The sequence below is a fragment of the Myodes glareolus genome, chromosome 7 (assembly GCF_982192425.1).
Source record: "Myodes glareolus chromosome 7, mMyoGla1.1, whole genome shotgun sequence".
In the NCBI taxonomy this organism is placed as follows: Eukaryota; Metazoa; Chordata; class Mammalia; order Rodentia; family Cricetidae; genus Myodes; species Myodes glareolus.
In genome coordinates, this window is record NC_142032.1 from 8179244 (window position 1) to 8200582 (window position 21339).

Consider the following 21339-nt stretch of genomic DNA (forward strand, 5'->3'; position numbering starts at 1 on the left):
GTTGGCACAAAGTCAACATTTTCCTGTTGGCCTGGTTAGGGACCAGGCCCCCGAGTCTGGAACTTAGTCTGTACCAGCCACACAGTTGATTCTGCTTCTTCCTTCCTCCACTGGAAATTACTCAGAAGGCAAGTTAAGCTTCACTTGGATTGAAACCCACTCACTAAGGGATTGACCTAGGGACTCTGGAGGGAGTTATCTGAAAGAATTACTTACAAGACTAAAAAGAGGGGGGCAGGGCATTAAGGGGAACCTTTATCCCTCAACTATCTGAGCCAGCCTTTCCTGAGTCTACTATATGCCAGACAGGGCAGAGGGATACTGCCACAAGCCTGACATCTGGGTTTTCCGGAAAGAAGAGCATGAAGCTCCCTTTCAGTCCACTTCAGGGATGAAGTGACAGTTCAAGCAGGCTGTTCAAGGAGAGAGCCTAGGCAGGAGGTCTGCCCACCTCGAGGATTGTCCTAGCAACGTTCTGTGTCCTTGTTAAAACACACATCGCTTCACATCCACCACCCCACCCTGCCATCTGTTTGGAAATAAATGGAGGTGGAGAGATGGCTCAACAGTTGAGAGCACACTGGCTGCTCTTCCAGAGGACCTGGGTTTGATTTCTAGCACCCACGCGGTAGCTCACAACTGTCTCTAACTCCAGTGTCTCTTCTGGCCTCTGCAGGTACTGGGTGTGCATGTGGTGTACAGGCAAAACACCCACTCATATAAAACAAAAATTAAAAATAAACACACAAAACAGTAAGGCAGGCCTAAATCTCCGCCCGAAAAGCATTCCCTCCTACCCCAAGTCACCACTAACAGGAACAAGCACTTTTAAGTTATTTTTATTTTGCACTACGTAAAAAACAACAACCAGCAATACACTGCTTTTCTTCACATTCACATGGGTTTTTTGGGGACTTATTGCCTTTCCCCCGGAGAAATAACCTATGAAAACACAGAAGTAGTACCACATCGCAAAGATACAAACTCCAGGATCAGTAGCTTGAAGACAGCCCCCCAGGAGCAGGGAGGGAAACAAAGTCACGACGGACAACGAGTCAGTACACAAAGGACGCTAAACTGAACAAGCTCTGTCACCAACCCAGAACACAGAGCGTGCCCCCTTTCTCCAGGCACTTACTGCCACCTCCTCAAAGGGGTGATTTTTGGTCTAGGGTCTGCAAACTTTCTGAATGACACCAGAGTGACTTTGAAGAGAGATTCAACGGGACAGGTTCAAGTATGCACAAAAACTATGCCAGAGTTCACGGTCACAGAACCCTTGGTGAGAAAGAAACCCTGACCTTTCAGCATCTTCTCCTTCAGCCAACAGCTTTCATGGAACCCAAGACAGAATCTCAACAACACTTCTGGGTTCAGTCCGGCAGGTACTTCTGTCTTGACAAATCTAGCAGGGTTAACTTTTGTGACTGGGTGGTAACCCGCTTTATTCCCTGAAGTGACGGAGACAGACAAAGAATTTGCTAAAGTTCAAAAAACAGAGTGAAAATTGTGCTTCCTTCAAAATGAATGGGCCTCGTCACTGCCTTCTCTCCTGGTCCAGCGGTGTCTCGCTCCCACTTGGCTGTGGGGATTTATTGCCTTATGCTTGAAATGAAAAGGCGAACTTCTGAGATGCACGGACTGGGAGGTCCTGAGTGGGCAGGGGCTCTGGGAGCACAGCGGTCAGCAAGTGCTGCGCTAGAGGCATGGCTTGGCCTTCCTACAGTCCCGAGAAGCTGTGCTCGGGGGGGGGGGGGGTCGGTCTGAAGTATACCTGCAAGCCTGGTGACCACCACCGTCTCCCTGGGCAGCGGACAGAGAGAGGTCTGCAGTACTGCACAGGTTATGAAATGTCCGCAAGTTTATAAAAACAAAAATCACAGTTGCTCTTGGGGATTCACTGGCAGCCAATCCCAGTCTCAGCAGGACGTGGCCGTGGCCACAGGGCTCCTATGGAGCTCTGCGACTGTGGAGTGGGTGGGCACTGGTGCCAGCACTGAGGTAGGGAATGTGCAGTAGGCACCCTGCATGTCAGGGCTCAGTGTCTGTAAATGGTCTATAAACGAGGAGCTGGCTGCCTCCCCTTGGCAGGAGGGAGGCTGAAGGGTGGGTGTGGAAGGCAGGGTCTCTGACTCATACTGAAGAAGCTGTCCCATGAAGCCGAAGTTGGGAGAGATCACGCTCCTCCTCTGCTTGACGTAGTCGAAGGCCTCCTTCAGTCGGAACTGCTTTGTCTTCATGAGGTACGCCATGCAGATGGTGGGTGACCGGGAGACCCCAGCCTCACAGTGGACAAGGACCTTTCCTCCTTCTTCCCTGACGCAGTCTGGAAGGGAGCAAAGAGAAAGGCAGTCGGTCAGAACTCGGATCTAAAGGGAACACCAACTGCAGGGCACACGAGGACAGCCTGTGTGACCTCACGGTCCTCCTCAAGCTGAGCACGGCATATATCTATAATCCCAGCATCTGAGGGATGGATGGGAGGACCACAAGTTCAAGGCAAGCTTGGGCTACAAATTGAGACTACAATACAGCTTGAAATCCCAGCTACATATGTCCCCAGGTAGGACTTTTATTCCATGTGAAAGTGTTTCCCACGGCCCTTGCACAGATCCTTTCACTGGCAGGACTAGACCCAGAAACATCCTCTCTAGACATAACCTCTCAATCTGTGTTCTAGGTTCGGCGCAAAGGGGCATGGGAAAATCCTTAAAATCACATGCAGGTTTCTTTGTTGGGTGTATGTCATTTCCTGAGTGTCTAAGGCTCAGAGACTGACCTGGAAAAGCAACTTAGCCTCTCCAGTTCTGATTCTATGGTGACGACACAGGCCCCATACTGGAAGAGGGGTCTTCTGGATTCCCTGAGCAGCCTGTCTTGCTGTGACAGGGCGGGATGCTTGGTGAGGTTCCAGGGTTCTCACCACCAAACATACAACAAACAGTGCCCGGCCACTAATTATAGTCCTGGCTAAGTGACGCTTACTGGATGGGATATAAACAGCTTCTGCAAACTCCACCTTGCTCAACATTGGGAGGCACTGCTATAGAGTCACCATCAGTTAGCAGTCTCTTGCTTACTATGAACAAGTGTGCATGTGTGTGTGCACACGTGTGCATGAAGGGTCCTTTGTTCCTGTTCTGTTATCCCCCCCGCCACCAAAAAAAAAAAAAAAACCTGCTAAAAATAGGGAAGGTGAATATATGTCAAATCAAAATCACACAAGTCTCCCCAATTCCCTCTCTTGATAGTGAGGAAGTAATCACCTCACGGGAAGTTAGATGTAGCTATATCTGGTTCTTTGAAAGACCACAGTGTTCAAAAAATGAAGGGGAAAATGTTACTTCTTTTACCACCTTCCACCCATATGCTTAAAGTTCAAGAAGTCTGAAAATGACTCTGTATCTAAAAGATCAAATTTCTAAGGGGTCAGGGAGGAACCTTTGAGATTTCCAATCCGAACAACAAACCTCCAGAGCATGCCCAGAGGAACTCACTGGAGGTACAGCAACACATCAATACAAAGGGAATAATAAAGAGCTGGCCCCCAACAAGAGTCCCTGAGAGTCAGTTCAAAGCCCAGACTCCCAGTCCTTGGGATTATGGGGTCAAGGGCAATTACAGAGTTGTGCCTCACTTCCCCTTGCTCCTCCACTGTCTGTGAGCGTTTAGTGGACTACTGCCACATTTAAGGACCCAAAGGATATGGAGTGCATCGTTTCCGGAACTCTTTCCAAACCTCAGGCTCCTGCTACTCACAGCATCATCCTCCCCTGGATGTTAGTGCTTATTTGAGTACAAGGCTTTTGAAACACTGTGGGACTGTGTCCACAAACACAGACACAACATTCACACAGGAAGTGGAGGGAGGTTTCTCAGAACTAGACAAGGGCAGGTTGGATGACCTCATTCGGTAGCTATCCAGGTAATTAAGTAACAGGCTGAGAAGGAACCCTCCCAAGGGCATGAAGAAAAGTCAAGAGTTCCCATCTAGAACCCACCATCTTGGCTGCTTCTCAGGTTGCAAGAGGATTCTCAGCCTAAAGACTTGGGCGACAAGGAAAGCCTCAGTCTGTGTCTTTGACGAGTTTGTCAAGATTTCTTACGACATCATGTGTGGTAAGCAGGCCCTTCCACGTGGCTGAAGGGAGCCTTTAATTGTTGCCTGCACTAAGTAATTACCCTTGTGCCTAACACCTGCCTTTAACAAGACATAGAAAAACGATGTCTCAATCCCAGCAACTATGCATATTAAAGAGAAAGAAGGAAGAGAAAAGGGGGGCAGGATCCTGAGTGTGACTGTACACTGGAGACAGAGAACTCAGGCTAAACACACCGGGGGAAAGCGATCTGGAACGCGAGAGCAACCAAGGCAGCACTGAGAGCCCAAGCTCTGTCCGGGCAGAGGGACTAGAGGCCAAGGCTCCAGTCTTCAGGCTTGTAGACTGGGAAGACAATAACTGCTTCGCAGGATACAGGAATGCAAAAGATGCCAAGTTTTCTGTGCACTAGGCATGGTTTTGAGTCAAGTGCTATCTTTAATCCAGAGTTAGCTGAAAATGCAAAATAAATTGCCTCCAAAGCTGTTTGCCAGAGCTATGCAAAGCTGCTGGGGCCTTCAAGGCTTGGTGCGTACGGAGTGCTCCCTCCATCCTTCTGTTTGCTTTAAAAATAGCCTAACCTATGTAGAAGGAGGCTCTCCTCCTGCAGAACATTACACATGGCCGCACTCTGCTCCCAACCAGCTGAAACAATAACAAGAGCTGCAAAGTACTGCCATAAAATGATATTAATTCATTTATCTTGTAAACTAAAACTCCTAACAAGAGTAACTTGGCTCCTCCCCTCGCCTTTTTGATGGCTAAAATGCCTGCTCTTTGCCCCAGCTCTTGGGGCTGCATAGACAATACCCTTTCTTAAGCTGGGCACAGTGGTGGGTTCCTGATCCCACCACTTGAGAGCTGGAAGATCAGGGATTCAAAGCCAGTCTTGATTGCATAGCACATTTGCGGCCACCTAGGGCTGCAGAAGTTGCTGTTTCTAAAAAACAGACTCCTTTCTTTCCAAGAAGGTAACCATACCGAGATATCAAAAGAAAATACATATTCCACTCCAAGGAGACTCCCAAAACAATGGAGATGGGGGTGGCTGAACCTACCAATAAAATCTATTGCTTCTTGGAAGTGGGAGCTGATGTCAGCTGTGTGGCTGTCCTCCACAGGGATCCATTTGTAGTGCAGGTGGGTGGTGCAGGCCTCAGAGGTCCGGCGGGAAACATTCAGCAGGGCGGTGATGTGCAGGTTGGCGAGGAACTCGCACTTGGATGCATGGTAGGCACTTCCAAGGTAGAGGAAGGGAAGGATTTCAACTGGGCCACCCTGGAAGCAGGGACAGAGGACAACCAGGAGACATTAGATTAGCTCGTTCATTTGGGAGAAGGCAAACAAAAGCCCTGACCTATTTGTTTAAGGTGGGAGGTTCCCTTTCTGGTTCCCAGGTAGAGAGTTCAGAGCCAGGGCAAGTCAGCCAAGAGTGGGTGGCACCTCCATCTTAGCAAGCCCTCTACCCTTGTGACTCAGTGACAGCAAAATTCTCAGGGACCAGGAGCTTAGAAGTCACACAGCAAGCAGCCTTCCGATGCTAACTTCCGGGGTGGGAAGTAGTCGGAACTGAAGGGGCTCTTGTTTAAGTTCAAACTCCCCTGAAACAACCAGGGAAAGCCAGTGGGCCCTGCATAAGCCATAGCGAACATAGAAAATGGTTTGGCAAAGTTTCCTCTCTTTACAACGTTTTATATCATGTACTGTATAAAACCTGACACACGGCCATCTACATTTTAGGGATAGCAAACGTGCTGTTCCCCCCTCCCTGAAAAAAGTATGTTTCTTAGAATTAAAAATAACCCCTACCTACCCAGAATCTAGACTCAGGAAAGCTGTTAAACCACAAGCAGAGGGGCTTCCCCACCCCCGACCTTCACATGGAGTTAGACAGGGTGAGGTCATCGCCCACACCCCAGGCTTCTAGTTCAGAAGCTCCTACAGAGGCAGAGCCAAAGACCGTCTACCCACAGGTGAAACAGAGCTCTAGGCTAGACAGACTCTGCGGGCATTTACAGGAGGATTCTAAGCTGCCAAGCAAAGGCCATTGACTGTTGGAGACACACACCCCCATTTCCTGCCCCAGAAACGGGTGGAATGGAAATTCTTAGCCAGACCATAGTAAGGAGAAAGGGTAAGGGACCAAGAGATGGGGGTCAGCAGCAGGCAACCCACCCAGCACTTGAGGTATTTAAGCAAAAGCCAATTCAACTACACAGAAGAAAGTAACAGAGAATTGATCGAAGGGGTAACACACACACACACACACACACACACACACACACACACACACGCGCGCGCGCGCGCGCACACACTTTTTGAGTTGAGGTCTCATGTAACTCAGGCTCATCTCAAACTCTACACATAGCTGGGCTGGGCACAGGGTGTAGTTTGATATTCCTGCCTGTCTCCCAAATACTGGCATTATAGGCATGTGCCTCCGCACCCAGTTTACTGGTATTAGAGACTGAACCCCGGATCCAGTGTGTAAGGAAGCACTCTACCAACTGGTTACACACATATCTACACCAGCATTTTTATTCACACCCGCATTTCGGGGGCTTCAGATACTTATAGGTACTAATCCTAAAACAGATCTGTAGGATAGGTAATAATGCCTTCTACAGACAGTTTCTTTCGTTGTTTTTTGTTTGTTTGTCTTGTTTTTGTATTTTGAGACAGGGGTTTGTGTGTGTGTGTGTATGTGTGTGTGTGTGTGTGTGTGTGTGTGTGTAACAGTCCTAGCTGTTCCGGAAATAGCTCTGGTAAACCAGGCTGGCCTTGAACTCACAGAGAACTGCCTACCTCTGCCTCCCAAGTGTTGGGATTAAAGGCGAGCACCACCACTGCCCAGCCCACAGACTGTTTCCTGAGGCTCAGATGGGATTAAATAATGCCAGAGACAGTCAGAGGTAGAGCGGGACCGAAACCTGACTACCCACGTCTGTTTTACAGCTCCATATGAGAAAACAGGGCTAATCTGTTTTACTCCTCCCTGAGACATGGTCTCTGTATGTGCCAGGCTGGCCTGGATGAAACTCAATGAGACAGCTCAGGCTGTCTTTGAACTTACGGCAATCCTTTCACCTTACCCTGACGACAGAGTGCTGCTATTATGGGTATGTACCTGGCTTAGATATCAAGTATTTCAGGTAAAAATGAGAAGTAAATATTTTCCTTCTTTCTCGTATTTCTCTAGAGATTCTCTAGGAATAAGTCCACTTGCTCCCCTCCCCTCCCCTCCACACACACACACACACACACACACACACACACACAGGGCAGCCTTCCAGAGGCAGTGTGGTTAGGGACATAGACGCGACATCTCTGAGAGAAGAGCTCGGGGTGGAGGGCTAGCTCCTCGCTGATTGGAGCTCTAGCAGCTTCTCTAACCCCTGAATTTCTATCCTCTGAGGGTAATTGGTAAGACAGAAAAGGAATAATGGCTGCATTATTAACTTGTATATTATGTGACTACCATCTTTAGAATCCTGGAGAAGACACAGGGCAGATCCTGAAGCCCAGCAATCCCAACAGCTCTGGTCTTGGCCTGAGAGCAGACTGTCCCCTGCACTCAGTCCAGCCCAGCCCAGCCCAGCCCAAGCACTCCCCTGGTTAGAAACTAGAAAAATGGTAGAGACGGTAGACTCTGCTTGGGAAAGAGGCCCGAGACTCATTCTACCTTTGATCAGATATAGACCCACCTATCTCCATGGCACCAGTAGCCACCCCTCAAAGAAGCAGGCTGGGCACCACCTAAAACTCCCTTGAGTGCCTAGAATATGCTGATCCACCAGCCTGGGCTACCATCCAACGTCCCCTGCAGCTTGGCCCATCACACCCCTGAAATTCTATTTCTCTCCTTTTCCGAATCTTCTGTTCAACTCAAGAGGAAGACACCAAAGCTGTCAGAAAACCCGGAGGCTATGACAGCTGTCTGGCCTCTCTCAATGTACGGGGGTTTCCCAAATGAGGGCTGAGAACACATCAGAACACCCCACCCTCAGTGGGCCAAAAGTCTACAGAGCTTTCACAACCTGTTGTCAATTCCTGCTTCTCTTTCACTTTCTGAGAAAGAGGCAGAACACAACACACGCACACATGCATCTGTGCTGGGGCGTCAAGCTCACCCCACATGCTGATTTTTTTTTTGACAGAAGACAAACATAACCTATGACTGGCATCTGGCCAGGCTAAGGCTTCCAGTGACCACGAGTCCCATTAGGAGCAAGGTCACCCATTTGTATTTAGAATTCCAGGGCCTGAGTTTTGCCCACAGCGGGGAGCTGGCATTTTTCAGCCATATCTTTATTAGGCTTTGCTATGTTCTTTGTTTTGAGCAAAGACTGAAAAACTTCCAAGTCAGATGTGTAGGCCAAAGGGCAGATGGGATACAGAGGTCCTGAAGGAACCAGAGCAGGGAATTGAAGAGTGGCCACCGAAGCCTGGGGCTGCTGTAGACCAGTGGCTGGAGTCTTTGCAAATGTCAGACATTCCACTGGCCAATGATAAGAACCTTGCCCTCTGTGAGATGGCAAGGTGGCGTCTGAATTCTAGTTTCTGTCAGGCCTGGACTTTCGCCTGCTTTTTCCCCACCCTCCCCCATCATTTTATAGGTACCCAGCCTCTTGTCAGTGAGTTATACAAAGTATACCTTTTTAAAGCAAAAATTAAAAAAAAAAACAAACCCAACAAACAAAACCCCACATGCTTACAGAAACATCTAGCCTTCTAGAATCTCCATTTCCTCTGTCACCAGAATGTATGAAAATAAGTACCAGAAACCTTCAGGAGTAGGCCAAGGATGGGGGCACAAGCCTACAAACCCGGCCTTTGGGGGTCTCAGGGAGAAGAAAGTCAAGGCTACCCTGGGCTACACATACACAGCAAGCCTACCCTCCCAAAACAAAAGACAGTGGGGCCAGGGAGATGGCTGGCAGCTAAGAGCACTTGTTCTTGCAGAGAACCTGGATTTGATTCCCAGCACCACACAGCGACTCACAAGCCTCTGTAACTCTAGTTTCTGACCTCTGCAGGCATGCACGTGGTGCAAATGCATACATGCAAACAAAACATTCATACACATAAGATAAAACAAATCTAAAAAATGAAACAAAACAAAACAACACAGGAAGCCTCAAAGTCAGCTCTGAATGTCTTCAGGGAAACCTAAACCAGTATTTTCAAGCTTCCCCAAACTGCCCGAGACAGCTAATAACAATGTTCTCTTTCACTTCCTCTCTTCTTCAGAAGCTGCCCAGCATCCTGTGGCCCAAGGACCCTAGCGAGTTGTGTGTGCTGGAAGACTGCCCACTCGTTCTGCGATGGGAACTCATGTGCGCTGCCCAAGTCACAGCGGCGCTCAATCAGCACAGCGTCAGTTCCCTCAGTACAAAGCAGCAGCCTGATCAGGGTGCAGAGAGGGTGCAAAGACAGAGTCGGGAGTCACATACCTGGTCATAAGCTGGCCTGAGAGTGACACTGAGGGTGGGCTTTCCACACTGGCCGAGGAGGCCCCTCTCACTTTCAGTCTTCTCTTGGGAAGCAGGCTTCACATCCACACAGCACTCGGGATATTGTGAGTAGAAGGTCTCGTACCCCCCTTCAAAAACAACAAACAAACAAACACAAGTGAGACAGGCAAAGGCATTGGGTTCTCGGACTGTCATAAAATATCCATTGCGACTAGTGAGAGCTACCAGACCGCTAAGGCAAAGCAACTTCTGAGCACCTAAAACCAGCTTCGTGGGTAGAGCCACCTGCCCCCAAACCTGATGACCTGATACCACCCGAGAACCACAGAACAGAGGGAGAGAATCAATTTCTGCAAGTTGTTCTCCGGCCTCCACACGTGTGCTATGACACAAGCATGCTCAATAAAACATAATAAATGTAATCTAAGAAAACTGAACAAAACCACCAGTTCTAGAATAAAGAAATGGACTTTCCTCACTTATACCACTCTCCCCCTTACACACGCACCCCCTTACACACACACTCCGAAAAGTCTGTCATCTGGGGCTAGAGGATGAACAGCAGTTAAGAGCACTTATTGCAGAGAACCTGGGGTTCAGCTTGTAGCACCCACATGACATCTCACAACACCTGTAATGCAAGTTCCAGTAGGAGTCTAACACCTTATTCTTCCCTCCTCGGGTTCCTACACACATAGTAAATAAGTCAAGTTTTTAAAGGTCTCTCAAAGAGAGGCAATGATTAACTTTCTGTGTCTATCAGAAGCAGCATATCTGGCATTTGGTAAATATTAACCATATCCCCTCAGAAAACAAAAGCAATTTTCTTCTCTTGTTTACCTAAAACAAAGGCATGATTATGTGAACTTTCATTGATTTCTAAGAAGACTCCGAAACTGGCTTTTCCCCTAGCCCATTTGCTCTAGGCAAAAATCATAGCTGTACCCGCCTCCATTCATAGAAGCGTGCCCTTTCTCACTCCTAAGGCCCAATTTAGTCACACATCAAGTTAATACACTCTAAATCAAATGGAAAAATGCAGACTTCTGGGCATGAAAGGATGCTGATATTACATTCCAGTTACTCCAGAAGGCTCCCGTGAGGTCAAAGGACATCCTGTAGAGCTGAGCATGGCGGCACATGCCTTCAATCTGAGCAAGTGGTTAGGAGGGTAATGAGCCTAGGCTACATGCAAGCCTCTGCCCCAGCCCCAAAGGTATAAAAATGACCAGTAACAGAAACACACCCACATCAATAGTCTCAAGACCAGTGGGGAAGAACCAGTAAATCTGGCCTGCAGGCCCACAGAAAGCCAAGGCATTGTAGGTAGACTGAACATCTTGCTTAGGAACCTTCTGTTTCACCAACAGCAACCTGAGGTACTTCTGAGAGCTTCCAGAAAACCCACCTATCTTTCACTAGCCTCAAGGGTTCACTTGGTATCAAGCCACGAGTAACATAAGCACACTACGACAGGATCCTTCCCAAGGAGCTCCCTTTGTGCCTCTGTCTCTGGGTGCTAGATGGGCAGCCCAGTAAGAGGGCTTCCTCCTGCAGTCAGCAAAGGGTTAATGGATTACATGGCAGTCTCCCAACTCCCTCCTGGGAGCTGCAGCCAGTTCCTAGAATGAGTCATCTTGTCATTCTGGCCTCCTCTCAGCTTCTGCCCCTGCCCCCATTTAGTACCCACAAATGTCCCCTGTGGTCACTCACGAAGAGCCCACTAGCGCCTTGGAGAAACTGCTGCTCCTCCACAAATGGTCATGGCCATGAAAACAGGGGCCTTGGCTGGAAGGGGAAGGGAGTAGAGGTGAAGGCTTTGGTGGCTTAGCTTCCCCTGGCAGCCCCCTTCCCTCCCCTTCTAGGAGGCAGAGGGAATGTTACAGACTTATATCAACCCACATAGCCTTGCAGGTGGCGGGGGAGGGAGGGGCTGCATTTCATAGTCAATAAATCACTGGGGTAGGCCTAGCTTCCACAGTTTGGGTTCCAGGAAACAAAATGACAGGTTTGTAGGCATCTGGACAAAGAATATCCCAGGCACTCCCAAAGTTGAGGACAAGGCTTAGGGGAAGAGAAGCCTTCAGGCCACCTCATCTCGAGGCTTTAAATAGACCATTTAGGAGCTGGTAGGCAGTAAAGTAGAGAGAAGTGCTGGTTAGGGCTGGAGACTGCTTGCCAGTTAACAAAATAAAACAGGCAAAGTGTCTCCCCGTAGCTGAAGGACAGATAAACAACAGGGCTTGTCTCTTCAAACTGGGGTCAGGAGATTAGGTCTCTGCCCTCCACCCACTCCCACCGGAGGTGTGGAGACAACATTCCTCTGTGCTGTCTCACTCGCGCCTCACTCCAATTGCAAGAGCGCTAGCAAATCCTTCGGCTGCTTCGACCTCCTTCAGACATCCCTGCACTGCAGGGAACAGAGACAGCACACACATCGCCTCATCACCGGGAGAGGGGACTGGAGGAAGTGTGGCAGGCCTGCCGCCAACATCTGGATGCTACCAGGTCAAACCCCGAATGCCCATCTGGACACGTGCTATGTAAGATAAAGGCATTCTCCCCTGCAACAGTTTAAACTTTGGCGGTTATAAGCGTAGCAATTTCCACTGAAATCCCAAATGCACACCATTTTTGATCTTAGCGTTTTTATGGTCTGAATGAAAGACAAAACTGCACATGCCAGGGCACCTTACAATGACATCTCCCCTCTCCTTCACATAGCCAGGCCGGAAGCAACCCAGCTGCCCGGATCATCCCCGGGCACTATCATCACCAAGCAGCATGGAAGTGTCCAGAATCTAGCTGGGTAAAAGAGGCCAACTGGGGAAATGGATGGTTCCAATTGGTTTAAAGCTTTCCAGCAGGGAACTTGTTTTAGGGTGTGAGGAAGCCATGCATCTCTTTAAACACACGTTGTGCTGCTCCTGTTCACCTGAATACACATTTCTTCATTTTTAAAAGGTGAGAGACCTCTGCAGAGCCTAGAGAAGGCCACCCTTCCACGCCCTGCAGCCGTTATCTCTCAATGGGATCAACAAGGGACAGTTAGCAAGAGGTGTTAATAGATAAGGAGCAATGCACAAGCCTCTGGAATCCTTCTGGCCTGCAGTGTGAGAACATGTCAAGCTGCACGGCTCTGAAACAGGGTCTTAGCTCACTGCACCTGAATTCTGAAGCACATCAGGCTTCCCGCGCCAGGTACCCAGTCAACAGAGCTGTGGGGCCCTATCTGTTCAGCTATCACCTCTGCACCCTGGCCAGGGTTCCCACACGTTTGAGGTTAGAAGGCAAGAGCAGTCACAGGAAATGACCCAGAAATCAATGATGTGGGGTTTGAGAATAAATCACCCACCCACAACCGGAAGCCAAAGTTGTCTCCCCAGCAGGTGAAATGGTCGGGCCTGGAGGCAGCCCTTGAAGGCCTGAAATTAAAGGCCACAGGATCTCCACCACATCTCACAGCCCCTGCGGCACCTCTCCTAACCGGGCTGGCCGGTTGGCAGTCTCTGAGACGGTCCCAGGGATAATCCCCTGCCCGGGAAGAGAGGATAAAAGGGGTGGGAAGGCTGTCAGCTCCAAATTAAGCTCGAGAAAGGCCTAGGGTGGGAGAAGGAGGCTGGAGGAAAACAATAAAAAGCAATAGAAGGAGAGGAAGGGGAGGGACTTGCCAGGGTCAAAAAGGCAAGAGGCCCACCAAGACACTGCCGAATGTACAGTAATTGTCTAGGCGGGAAGAAAGGGGACACCGCGGCGCCACTCTCCCGGGGGAGGGTCTCGACTTGCTTGATCGCGCCAGATCTGTTAAGAAAAATTCCGACCCCCACGGTCTGCAAACGGCGCCAGAGGCCAGCACGGGCCCTCGGCCCCCGGAACTAAGGAGCACGGCCCGCCGCACCTTCCCAGCCCACCCAGCCCAGGGGACAGACAGGTTGCCAGACACTTTCGAGGAAAACGGGGGTGGGGAGAAGGAAGCCCCGGACGCTGACGTTCGAAAGGACCTCCCAAGCGCACGCGAAACCCCGGGGTGCAGATTCCCTCGAGTTGTGACTTTCCCCGGGCCAAAGTTCCCACGCGGCGAGGCAACCCCGAGGCCCCGGAGTTCCGGCCCAGGGTGCAGGGGAAGGAGGGCAGACGGCAAGGGACCCGTGGCTCCCCGGACGAGCTCACCTTTAAGGAAGTAGACCCGCGGGCCGGCGGGCAGGCAGGCCAGCAGCGAGGTGAGCACGACGCGCGCGGCGCTCTCCTTCCGCAGCTTCTGCCAGTGGCGGCTGCCCTGGTCCAGCACGACCACCGCCGCCACGCCGCCGCCGCCCTCCTGCAGCAACCGAGCGCGCGCCGCCTCGTCGGGCAACACGTAGCGCGCCGACACCGCACCGCCCCGGGCCCGCCGCAGCACCACCGAGTTGAGGTTGACGTTGAGCGAGCCGCGCACGCTCGACGCGGCGAAGGCCAGGTAGGGCCGGCAGTCGAGCACCACGCAGCGCGCCTCGGCCTCCTGTCGGAGCATCTTGCGCAGCTGGCGCCCGTCGAGCGACGTGACCTTCATGCCGCCGCCACCCAGCGGCCCGAGGCCGGCGTGGACGAGCGGAGCACCCCCCGCGGGGCTTGTGGCCTGGCAAAGACCGAGCCCGGCCGGCGCGAGGGGCCGCGCGACGTTATTCTTCACGCCCCGCGAGCTCCGCACCAAGCCCCGCCACTCGCTGCCCCAGAAAGCCGGGGATTCCGCCGGCAGCGCAGCGTTTTATGTGAATGAGTGCGCGTCCTGTGACGTGACTGCCCATATAAGGCCAAATATGGGTGTTCCCCCGCCCCTCGGCGTTGGCCACGCCTCCTGGGCGGGGCGTGCGGGCACACGCCTCCACCCCAGGAGCGGGATGGAGGGGGGTGTCTTAGTCAGAGCGAGAAAGAGGAAGTGGCGGGCGCCTGCTCCCTCTCGGGGGCCCTGCGCGGAGAGACTCACTCATACATCACCCAGCTCTGCCGGTGGGTTGTCAGGAATGCCGGCAGGCCGAGGTGACCCACGCTGTGCGGGGAGAGGAGGAAGCAAATTCGGTTGGAACTCGACGCGGGGCCGCGCTCTGGAACCTCTGGGGCCTCCAGGTGGATCCCGAACGGACTCGGTCTAAGAAGGTGGCATCTGAGATGAGCCGCGGTGGGGCTTGGCTCGATCCTCTTAATGCAGGAGGCCTCTAACGCGTTTTCCCCACTTCTGTTACGTTTTCATTTTCCTTAATAAAAAAGTTCCGGAAAGTAAACAAACCAACCAACCCAAAAGGGGAAGTTGTCAGAGTCAAACGGATTCTGTCTCAGAAGGATTGACCGCCCTCTTCTGTCTCCCTCCATAGATAAGAACAATCTACCGTCAGAGCTAATGAGACCCTGTTTCAACAAACAAGAACAATGCACCAATTTAGGAGCTGTTCTGGGAAGCCTGTCTTGAACCCAATAGCGGGACATTGGATCCACAGGGATCCAACAGAGGGGCTCAGTCCCCATAAACTTGTCCAGGTGGCTTCTGGATTTGGGGGATTATGGTGGATCAGTGTAATCCCAGGCTGTCTACTCCCCCCCCCCCCCAGCCCTTCTCTCTGGAGCTTCCTGCGCCCGCCTCCATGGCGGGGGGTGTCTAGGTATGATTCGCCCCCTCCCCTCTGTAAGTGTCTATTGAGGACTCTGCTAGCTCCCAGGACATGTGGGCTGCAAACGCATCTCCAAGTGCATCTGCCAACTATTTTACTGTTATCTTTTGATGAGAAAACGTCTGTCCATTAGAGAGGGGGTTTATTACAACTGACCTAAGGGAAGGAGGTTTTTAAGAGAAAGCAGAAATCAATTTCCGAGATCAAATCAATCCATCCCAACACCAGGAATAGCTGACATTGTTTCTGGGTCACAGCTGCATTCAGCCAAAAGCCCTGTCCTGAATATCCAGTGGCTGGCCTGAGATGCCAGCATTGGGGGGTGGGTCAAGAATAAAAGCATCACAAAACCAACAAAAGGTGCTGGCCTAACCCTGGTAGTAGGGTCACACTGATGCCATAGGATGGCTTTTGTCTGGGGTTATCTACTGCAGTTTCCCCCATAACCTGCTCTTCTTCCAGAGGGTTCTGTCTGTGTAACCAGCAGTCTCCACCCCCAGGCATTTCATTCTAGGGCCTCACAGATAATGTGGAGCAGCCACAGGGCCCAGACTCTGTGAGGTGCTTGATAACACCACTGTAGGCAGGACTCACTCCAAGAGTCCCAGAGAGGCCTGGCCTTGTCTCAGGTCTCTAGGTGTCTGTGTCTGTTCACCCACAGTGGGTGGGCTAGGGTGGAGGCTAGAGAAAGTTTCTTAGAGATGACAGCTAAGACAAATTTCCAAGAATGAATAGAAACCACTTGACGTTAAGGAAAGAAGAAAACAACCAAGCAGACAAAAAAAAAAAAAAAAAAAAAAGAAGCTGGAATTGCTTGGATGATGGCAGGAATCCTGTTTTTTCCTTCTCTTTGATTCATTTCCTTTCCCTGATTTTTGTTTACATTGTTTATGATTTGCTAATTGTATTTATTATTACTATAATTTGTGTTGTTGAGGCAGGGTCTCATTTATCATTTGGTTGGCAGTTCTGTTCCTGTCCTCCCCTCACCCCCACTTCCTGACAAGGAGGAAAGATCAAGCTGTCTCTTTCCAGCTTCCCTGGATTTCAGGATCCTCTGGGCCCCACCCAACACTGACTTCTGTAAATACATGCTTCCGCTTGTATTTTATTCTATTTCTTTACTTGGTTGCTTTGTATGTGTGTCACGGTGCCTGTGTGGAGGTCAGACAACAACTTATAAGATAACCTTTCTTTCCTTCCACCTAGAGATCAAACCCTGGCTCTAAGCCTTCACCCCCCCATCTCCTCAGCCCATGAAAACATATTTTAGGTGGTGCTTCTTCTTACAAAGCTCAGGGTGCCCTGGAGATGACGATGAAGGCCAGGCAGGTCAGACTGGCCCCACAGAGCTGCAGCCTGGAGCCCTGAGCCCGCACTCATTGCTGCTTTGATTTGTACAGCAGAGATTGCTCAGCTGAAAGTTAAATTCCTGGTGGCTCACACTAAGATCTAGAATTCACACCAGCCAATTTGGACTGCCCTCCTTCAAGAGGTATGAATTATATACCTGAAGCTACACCTCCTAATGTAAGAAGGCATCCACAGGCCTCTTGCCATAAGCGTCAGGTATTGACTTCATTGGCCTGAGTGGCTTAGCATTTGGGGTTATCAGTGAAGCAACACTGGAGGGTGGAGGGTTTATTTGAGAAGGGAAGTGGGATCCAGACTGAGATCAGGGAGAGGGACGGGGATTTCTATAGGTAGTCGATTGAGTTGGTAAGGACTTTCTTGAACTTGGCCATGATCATAGCTGTGAAGAAGCCACATAGAAGCCGGGCGATGGTGGCACACACCTTTAATCCCAGCACTCAGGAGGCTGAGGCAAGTGGATCTCTGTGAGTTCGAGACCAGCTTGGTCTACAAGAGCTAGTTCAAGGACAGGCTCCAAAGCTACAAAGAAACCCTGTCTCAAAAAAAAAAAAAAAAAGATAGAAAGAAAGAAAGAAAGAAAAAGAAAAAAAGAAGCCACACAGATGAGAGATTAAAATGCAAATGGCCCAAGGGGATGTGATCTTCATTACCTTCATCACAAGGAGTGGGTCACACACATGGGAGGGTGACATCAGAGTTTAATAAAATGACTAGATGGATGGTAGTACCATTAGATAGAGACCTACAGCACAGATTAGGGATTGGAGGGAGGGGGGCTGGTGTAGTCATAGTTACAAGTTAGAACTTGTCATGGCTACTGTAGGGGGTGTCTGGTAAGCAGTAGGGTGGCCTGGGAAGCAAGGTACAAAGGTCTGTCAGCTGCCTTGCTATATTGTTTCTTCTCCTCCCTGGCCCTGGAACTGCCCTGCAGGTCTGTCTTTAGACCTGTTCTCTTCTGTCATGTCACCGGGGCTGACTTCTCCAACACAGCTTGTTTCCCATGCAGTCTTGTATCTAAAAGCTTGCCCCAGTGTTTTAACCCTATGCTGTCATCCTGAAATGTTTAAGATTTGTACAAGGGACCCCACATTTTTCTTTTGCAGTTGAATTCCATAAATTATGTAGCTGATGCTGCTCAGAGCTGGGCCACTACCGTCCTCCCCCTACTCCACAGGGCTAGCATTCTGTGTCTCACTTTCCAAGCCTTTTGGATGCTTATTCTACTGCCTGGGAGGCAGAGGCAGACAAGTGTCCGTGAGTTTGCAGTGAAGCTGGTCTACATAGCAGCGAGAGCCTGTCTCAAATAAACAACAAATCCAGATGCCATGTAACCTTCTGTCTCCTCCTGTCCCTGTGCAAGGATCCTTCCCCTCCACACAGCTGCAGCCACAGCTCAGTTCTCCCCTCCCCGGGCCTGATAGTGTTATCTCTCCTGCCACACTCAGGGCCTGTCTGATGTCTGAGTGTCCCTCACATGGTGCCGGCCAGCCAGTGCTGATGGAATGGAATTCATGAGAGATGTGGAGCAGCTGGCCCTGTGGGAGGCACCCAGAGAGCAAGTTGGTGGCAACAGGAATCAGAGCCGGAGACGCTGGGAAGGAAGCAAGGTGGAAGATCCGTAGTCCACAGCCACAGGTCTCAGTGGGAGAGAAAGAGGTGTCTCAGTCAGGCATTACTAAATGGCACAATAATCATGCCGCCCCCCCCCCCCCATTTGAAATGGCATGAAGGTGGACTGAAGACAAGAGTGGAATTTACTATGACGAAGCCACAAGGCAGGATCTTGTACCAGTTGTCATTTTCTCCCCTCGGGCAGTTTTCTCCAGAGTGAGCTCATATTTTCTGAGGGTTTCTGACTTTTGTTTGCGCCTCATGCTTTGTTCATTGGTGTCTTGCACTTGGAAGGCCCTTGTCAACCTTGGGTCTCTCTTCGGAACACAGCATACACCGTATTTAGCTAACTCTTCCAGAGAGCTCATGGACTGTGGTGAGTGTGGGCTCATGGCGTCCTCAGCAGGAGCCCCTGGGGCTCTTGCCTGTCCCAGTGTGGGCCAGGCAGACGGAGGGGGTGGATTAACGAGTGTCCACAGCTCAGAGCTCAGAGCAAACCCATGAGGAGCCCAGGCCCAGTCCTCCTGGAAGGCTGTATCTTGCCCACCCAGCTCCCCTGCGATTCACACATTTGCTCCCCCCGCAATTCACTTTTGCTCCGCACTACAGTGATGAAGTAGAAAATTCAAAGAAGTGAAAAATGGGTAGGATTTTTTTTTAAAAAAAACAACTTTTTATTACATTTATGTGTTTACCGGTGGGGAGGGGCACAAGCATGTCGCAGCATGTGGAGTTCTTGGGGGCCGAGCTCAGGTTGTCAGGGTTGGTGACAAGCACCTTGACCGGCTGCGCCATCTCTCCAGACTTTGTTTGGTTTTTTTAGGGTGCAACTTCTTCCAGCTGGCAGATCCAGAGCTGACCTTGCTTTGACCTTAGAGGAAGGAAAGGGAACTGTTAAGAATCAAAGGTCTGGATTGCTGCTGTCGAGTCTCTGCTGCCCACGTCTAATCATTACTCTACTATTTATAGCGTATATGGCTTTCTCTCCCTGTGGCTACTCCCACCTCTCCTCCCCAGGATCTTAGAACCCAACAAAGCTAATACTCACTCCAGGATACTGTGAAACGGTTCATTTTCTTAGAGCCAGAGTGACCTGCTCACCGTCTCGCAGAACGTTTGACGAGTGTAACCCCGAGAACTAACACCAGCCAGTTGAATGCCTTCTTGTTCCTGTCAGGAAATTGTGCCAAAGGCCCTGTCCTTCACAGTCACAATTAGACTTCACTCTCCCGCTGCCCAAGGAGTCAGCTGATAAAGCTTCTTTGCCACAGCTCGAGAAGACAGTTACCCAAGAAAAGCACTGCCCGAGACTAAGTCTTAGCACCCTGTGCTGAGTGGGACCAGTAGACTTCAGCCCCGACCTGGAAAGGACGGGAGGATTTGTTCATGCAGAAAGGGGGGAAAGGCTGTAGCTGCAGGAGATGCTGTCCCACAGGGAGTGGGAGGAAGGAAGCAGTCCCGTCATTTCCTGGGAGGATGAAACCTCCTTGGTGGGGGGCAGGGAGGTTCCAGAATGCTGAGAAGGTGGGGGAGGTGAGACAGAAGACATAACACCTGCTGTGTGACACCAAGCATCACGCGTACCAGGGCTAAAAATGTTTATTCCCTTTTCACCTAGTAATTCCACTTCTGGGAAATAATCTTAAAATCTAAACACGGGGGAGGGAGAAGTAAGTATATCCACAAGAGTGTTTATCAGAGAGCTATTTATAAGAATAAAATTGGAAGCAGCCAACACATCTCAAAGAAAGGCAAATAGTATATTCAGAAGCCACCTTCAGAAATGGCACAACACTCCCAATCAATTACGCTAACACGGTAAGGGAACTGACAGCTTGCGAAACAGTAGCGGCCCTTTGTTGGCTGCTGCTGTCTACTGCACTGACGGGTGCTTTCCGTAGTCTGTCCACTCACACCCCTGAGGGGGTGGGACCTTTCATTTATTTAGAGACGGAGGTAGGGGGTGCACACGGTGGGATTGTGCCTGAATTTCCCACCGTTACCTTCTGTGGTAGGCCCAGAGGCGGCAAGGCCACCACCGCCCCCACTGGGGGAGAAAAGCATCAACTACAGCAAGGGCTCTTTCTTAGATAAAGGAGGTACAAGAAGTGGTAATCCCCCCCCCACACACACACCCAAATTTTCTTCATTTTCTAAATTAGTTTCTTTAAGCTTTATTTCTTATTATTCAGAGAGGAAGGCAGATGGTGCAGTGTGTGTGTGGTCAGAGGACAACTTAGTGACTGGCTTCTCCCACCTTTATCTCGGCTCAGGGGAATCGAACTCACGTCCTCAGACTGTACAGCAGCAGCTTTTAACCCCTAAGCCATCTCGCTGGCCCGATTTTCTAAAATTTTCCTAGTGGAGTTGTGATATCTTCTGAGTCCTTTTCCGATTTTCAGTTGTCCATTGTGCTTGTCAGTCTGCAGTTAGCTTTACTTTCCTGCCTTGTTTCGTACAGGTCTTGGTGACATTATCGTCTTCCAATGCTTTTGACCTTTTTTGTGGGAGGAGTTGAGGGGAAACACAGACTGTTTTGAGCATGCATTTGGCAGAATTTATTTACCTTGAAGGATATTTGAGGTTTCTAACTTTTTAATTGGTTTATTTTGGGTTTTTGAAACAAGGTCTCAAGTAGTCCAGGCTAGCCTCCTTTAGAAACAAAGTATTTGCTTTTCAGAGAAAAGACGGGCTTTCACAGATTGAGGGTGCAGGAAGTTCATTGCTGGACCCACATGGAAAAAGATGATTGCCATTGTTGAAATGGTGGTCTGGGGGTGCAGTGCTACACGAGGGCCCAGAGTTACCGCCACGATCCAACAAAGGTGAGGATGTGGTTAAGGCAGCAGCTTCTCTAGCATATCCCCCTCCCACCTCATCCCTCACCTTTCCCCTCAGAACTCTCCTACAGGTGAACTCCCCAGGGCACATCTAGGGATTTTCTTCTTGAGGGAAGTTAGAGATTGGATGCCCCCATCCCATCTCTGACAGCCACCCCTTGACAGATATTAGCATGTGGTTCTGGTGTGTGTGTGCGCGTGTGTGTGTGTGGTATGTGTACACTTGTGAGCATGCATACATGTGTGTGTATATACTTGTGGGTATACATATGCGTGTGTGTACACTAGTGGACATGCA

At 50.3% G+C, this 21339-nt stretch overlaps 1 protein-coding gene and 1 long non-coding RNA gene across 2 annotated transcripts; both read right to left on the minus strand.

Moving 5' to 3' along the window:
• Positions 1–823: 823 nt before the first annotated feature.
• On the minus strand, positions 824–14291 carry Dusp5 (dual specificity phosphatase 5). Its single transcript, XM_085694088.2, has 4 exons — positions 13745–14291; positions 9554–9702; positions 5159–5378; positions 824–2326 (listed from the first exon to the last, which is right to left on the minus strand). Exons 1-4 carry the CDS (start codon positions 14121–14123, stop codon positions 1920–1922), a joined length of 1155 nt encoding a protein of 384 aa, XP_085550214.1. The 5' UTR covers positions 14124–14291; the 3' UTR covers positions 824–1919.
• A 4574-nt stretch (positions 14292–18865) lies between these two features.
• On the minus strand, positions 18866–19847 carry LOC125393275 (uncharacterized). Its single transcript, XR_007229754.3, has 2 exons — positions 19250–19847; positions 18866–19072 (listed from the first exon to the last, which is right to left on the minus strand). It is a non-coding gene; the product is annotated as an uncharacterized LOC125393275 (long non-coding RNA).
• Positions 19848–21339: the final 1492 nt, after the last annotated feature.

What these genes read in the sequence shown, in the direction of transcription:
- Dusp5 (XM_085694088.2), bottom strand. Translation starts at nt 14,123, where the DNA reads ATGAAGGTCACGTCGCTCGACGGGCGCCAGCTGCGCAAGATGCTCCGA. An exon ending in GCGGGTCTACTTCCTTAAAG is followed by an intron (nt 9,703 to 13,744) that starts GTGAGCTCGTCC and finishes TTGTTTTTGAAG; the next exon opens with GGGGGTACGAGACCTTCTAC. An exon ending in AGAAGCAATAGATTTTATTG is followed by an intron (nt 2,327 to 5,158) that starts GTAGGTTCAGCC and finishes GCTCCCTTCCAG; the next exon opens with ACTGCGTCAGGGAAGAAGGA.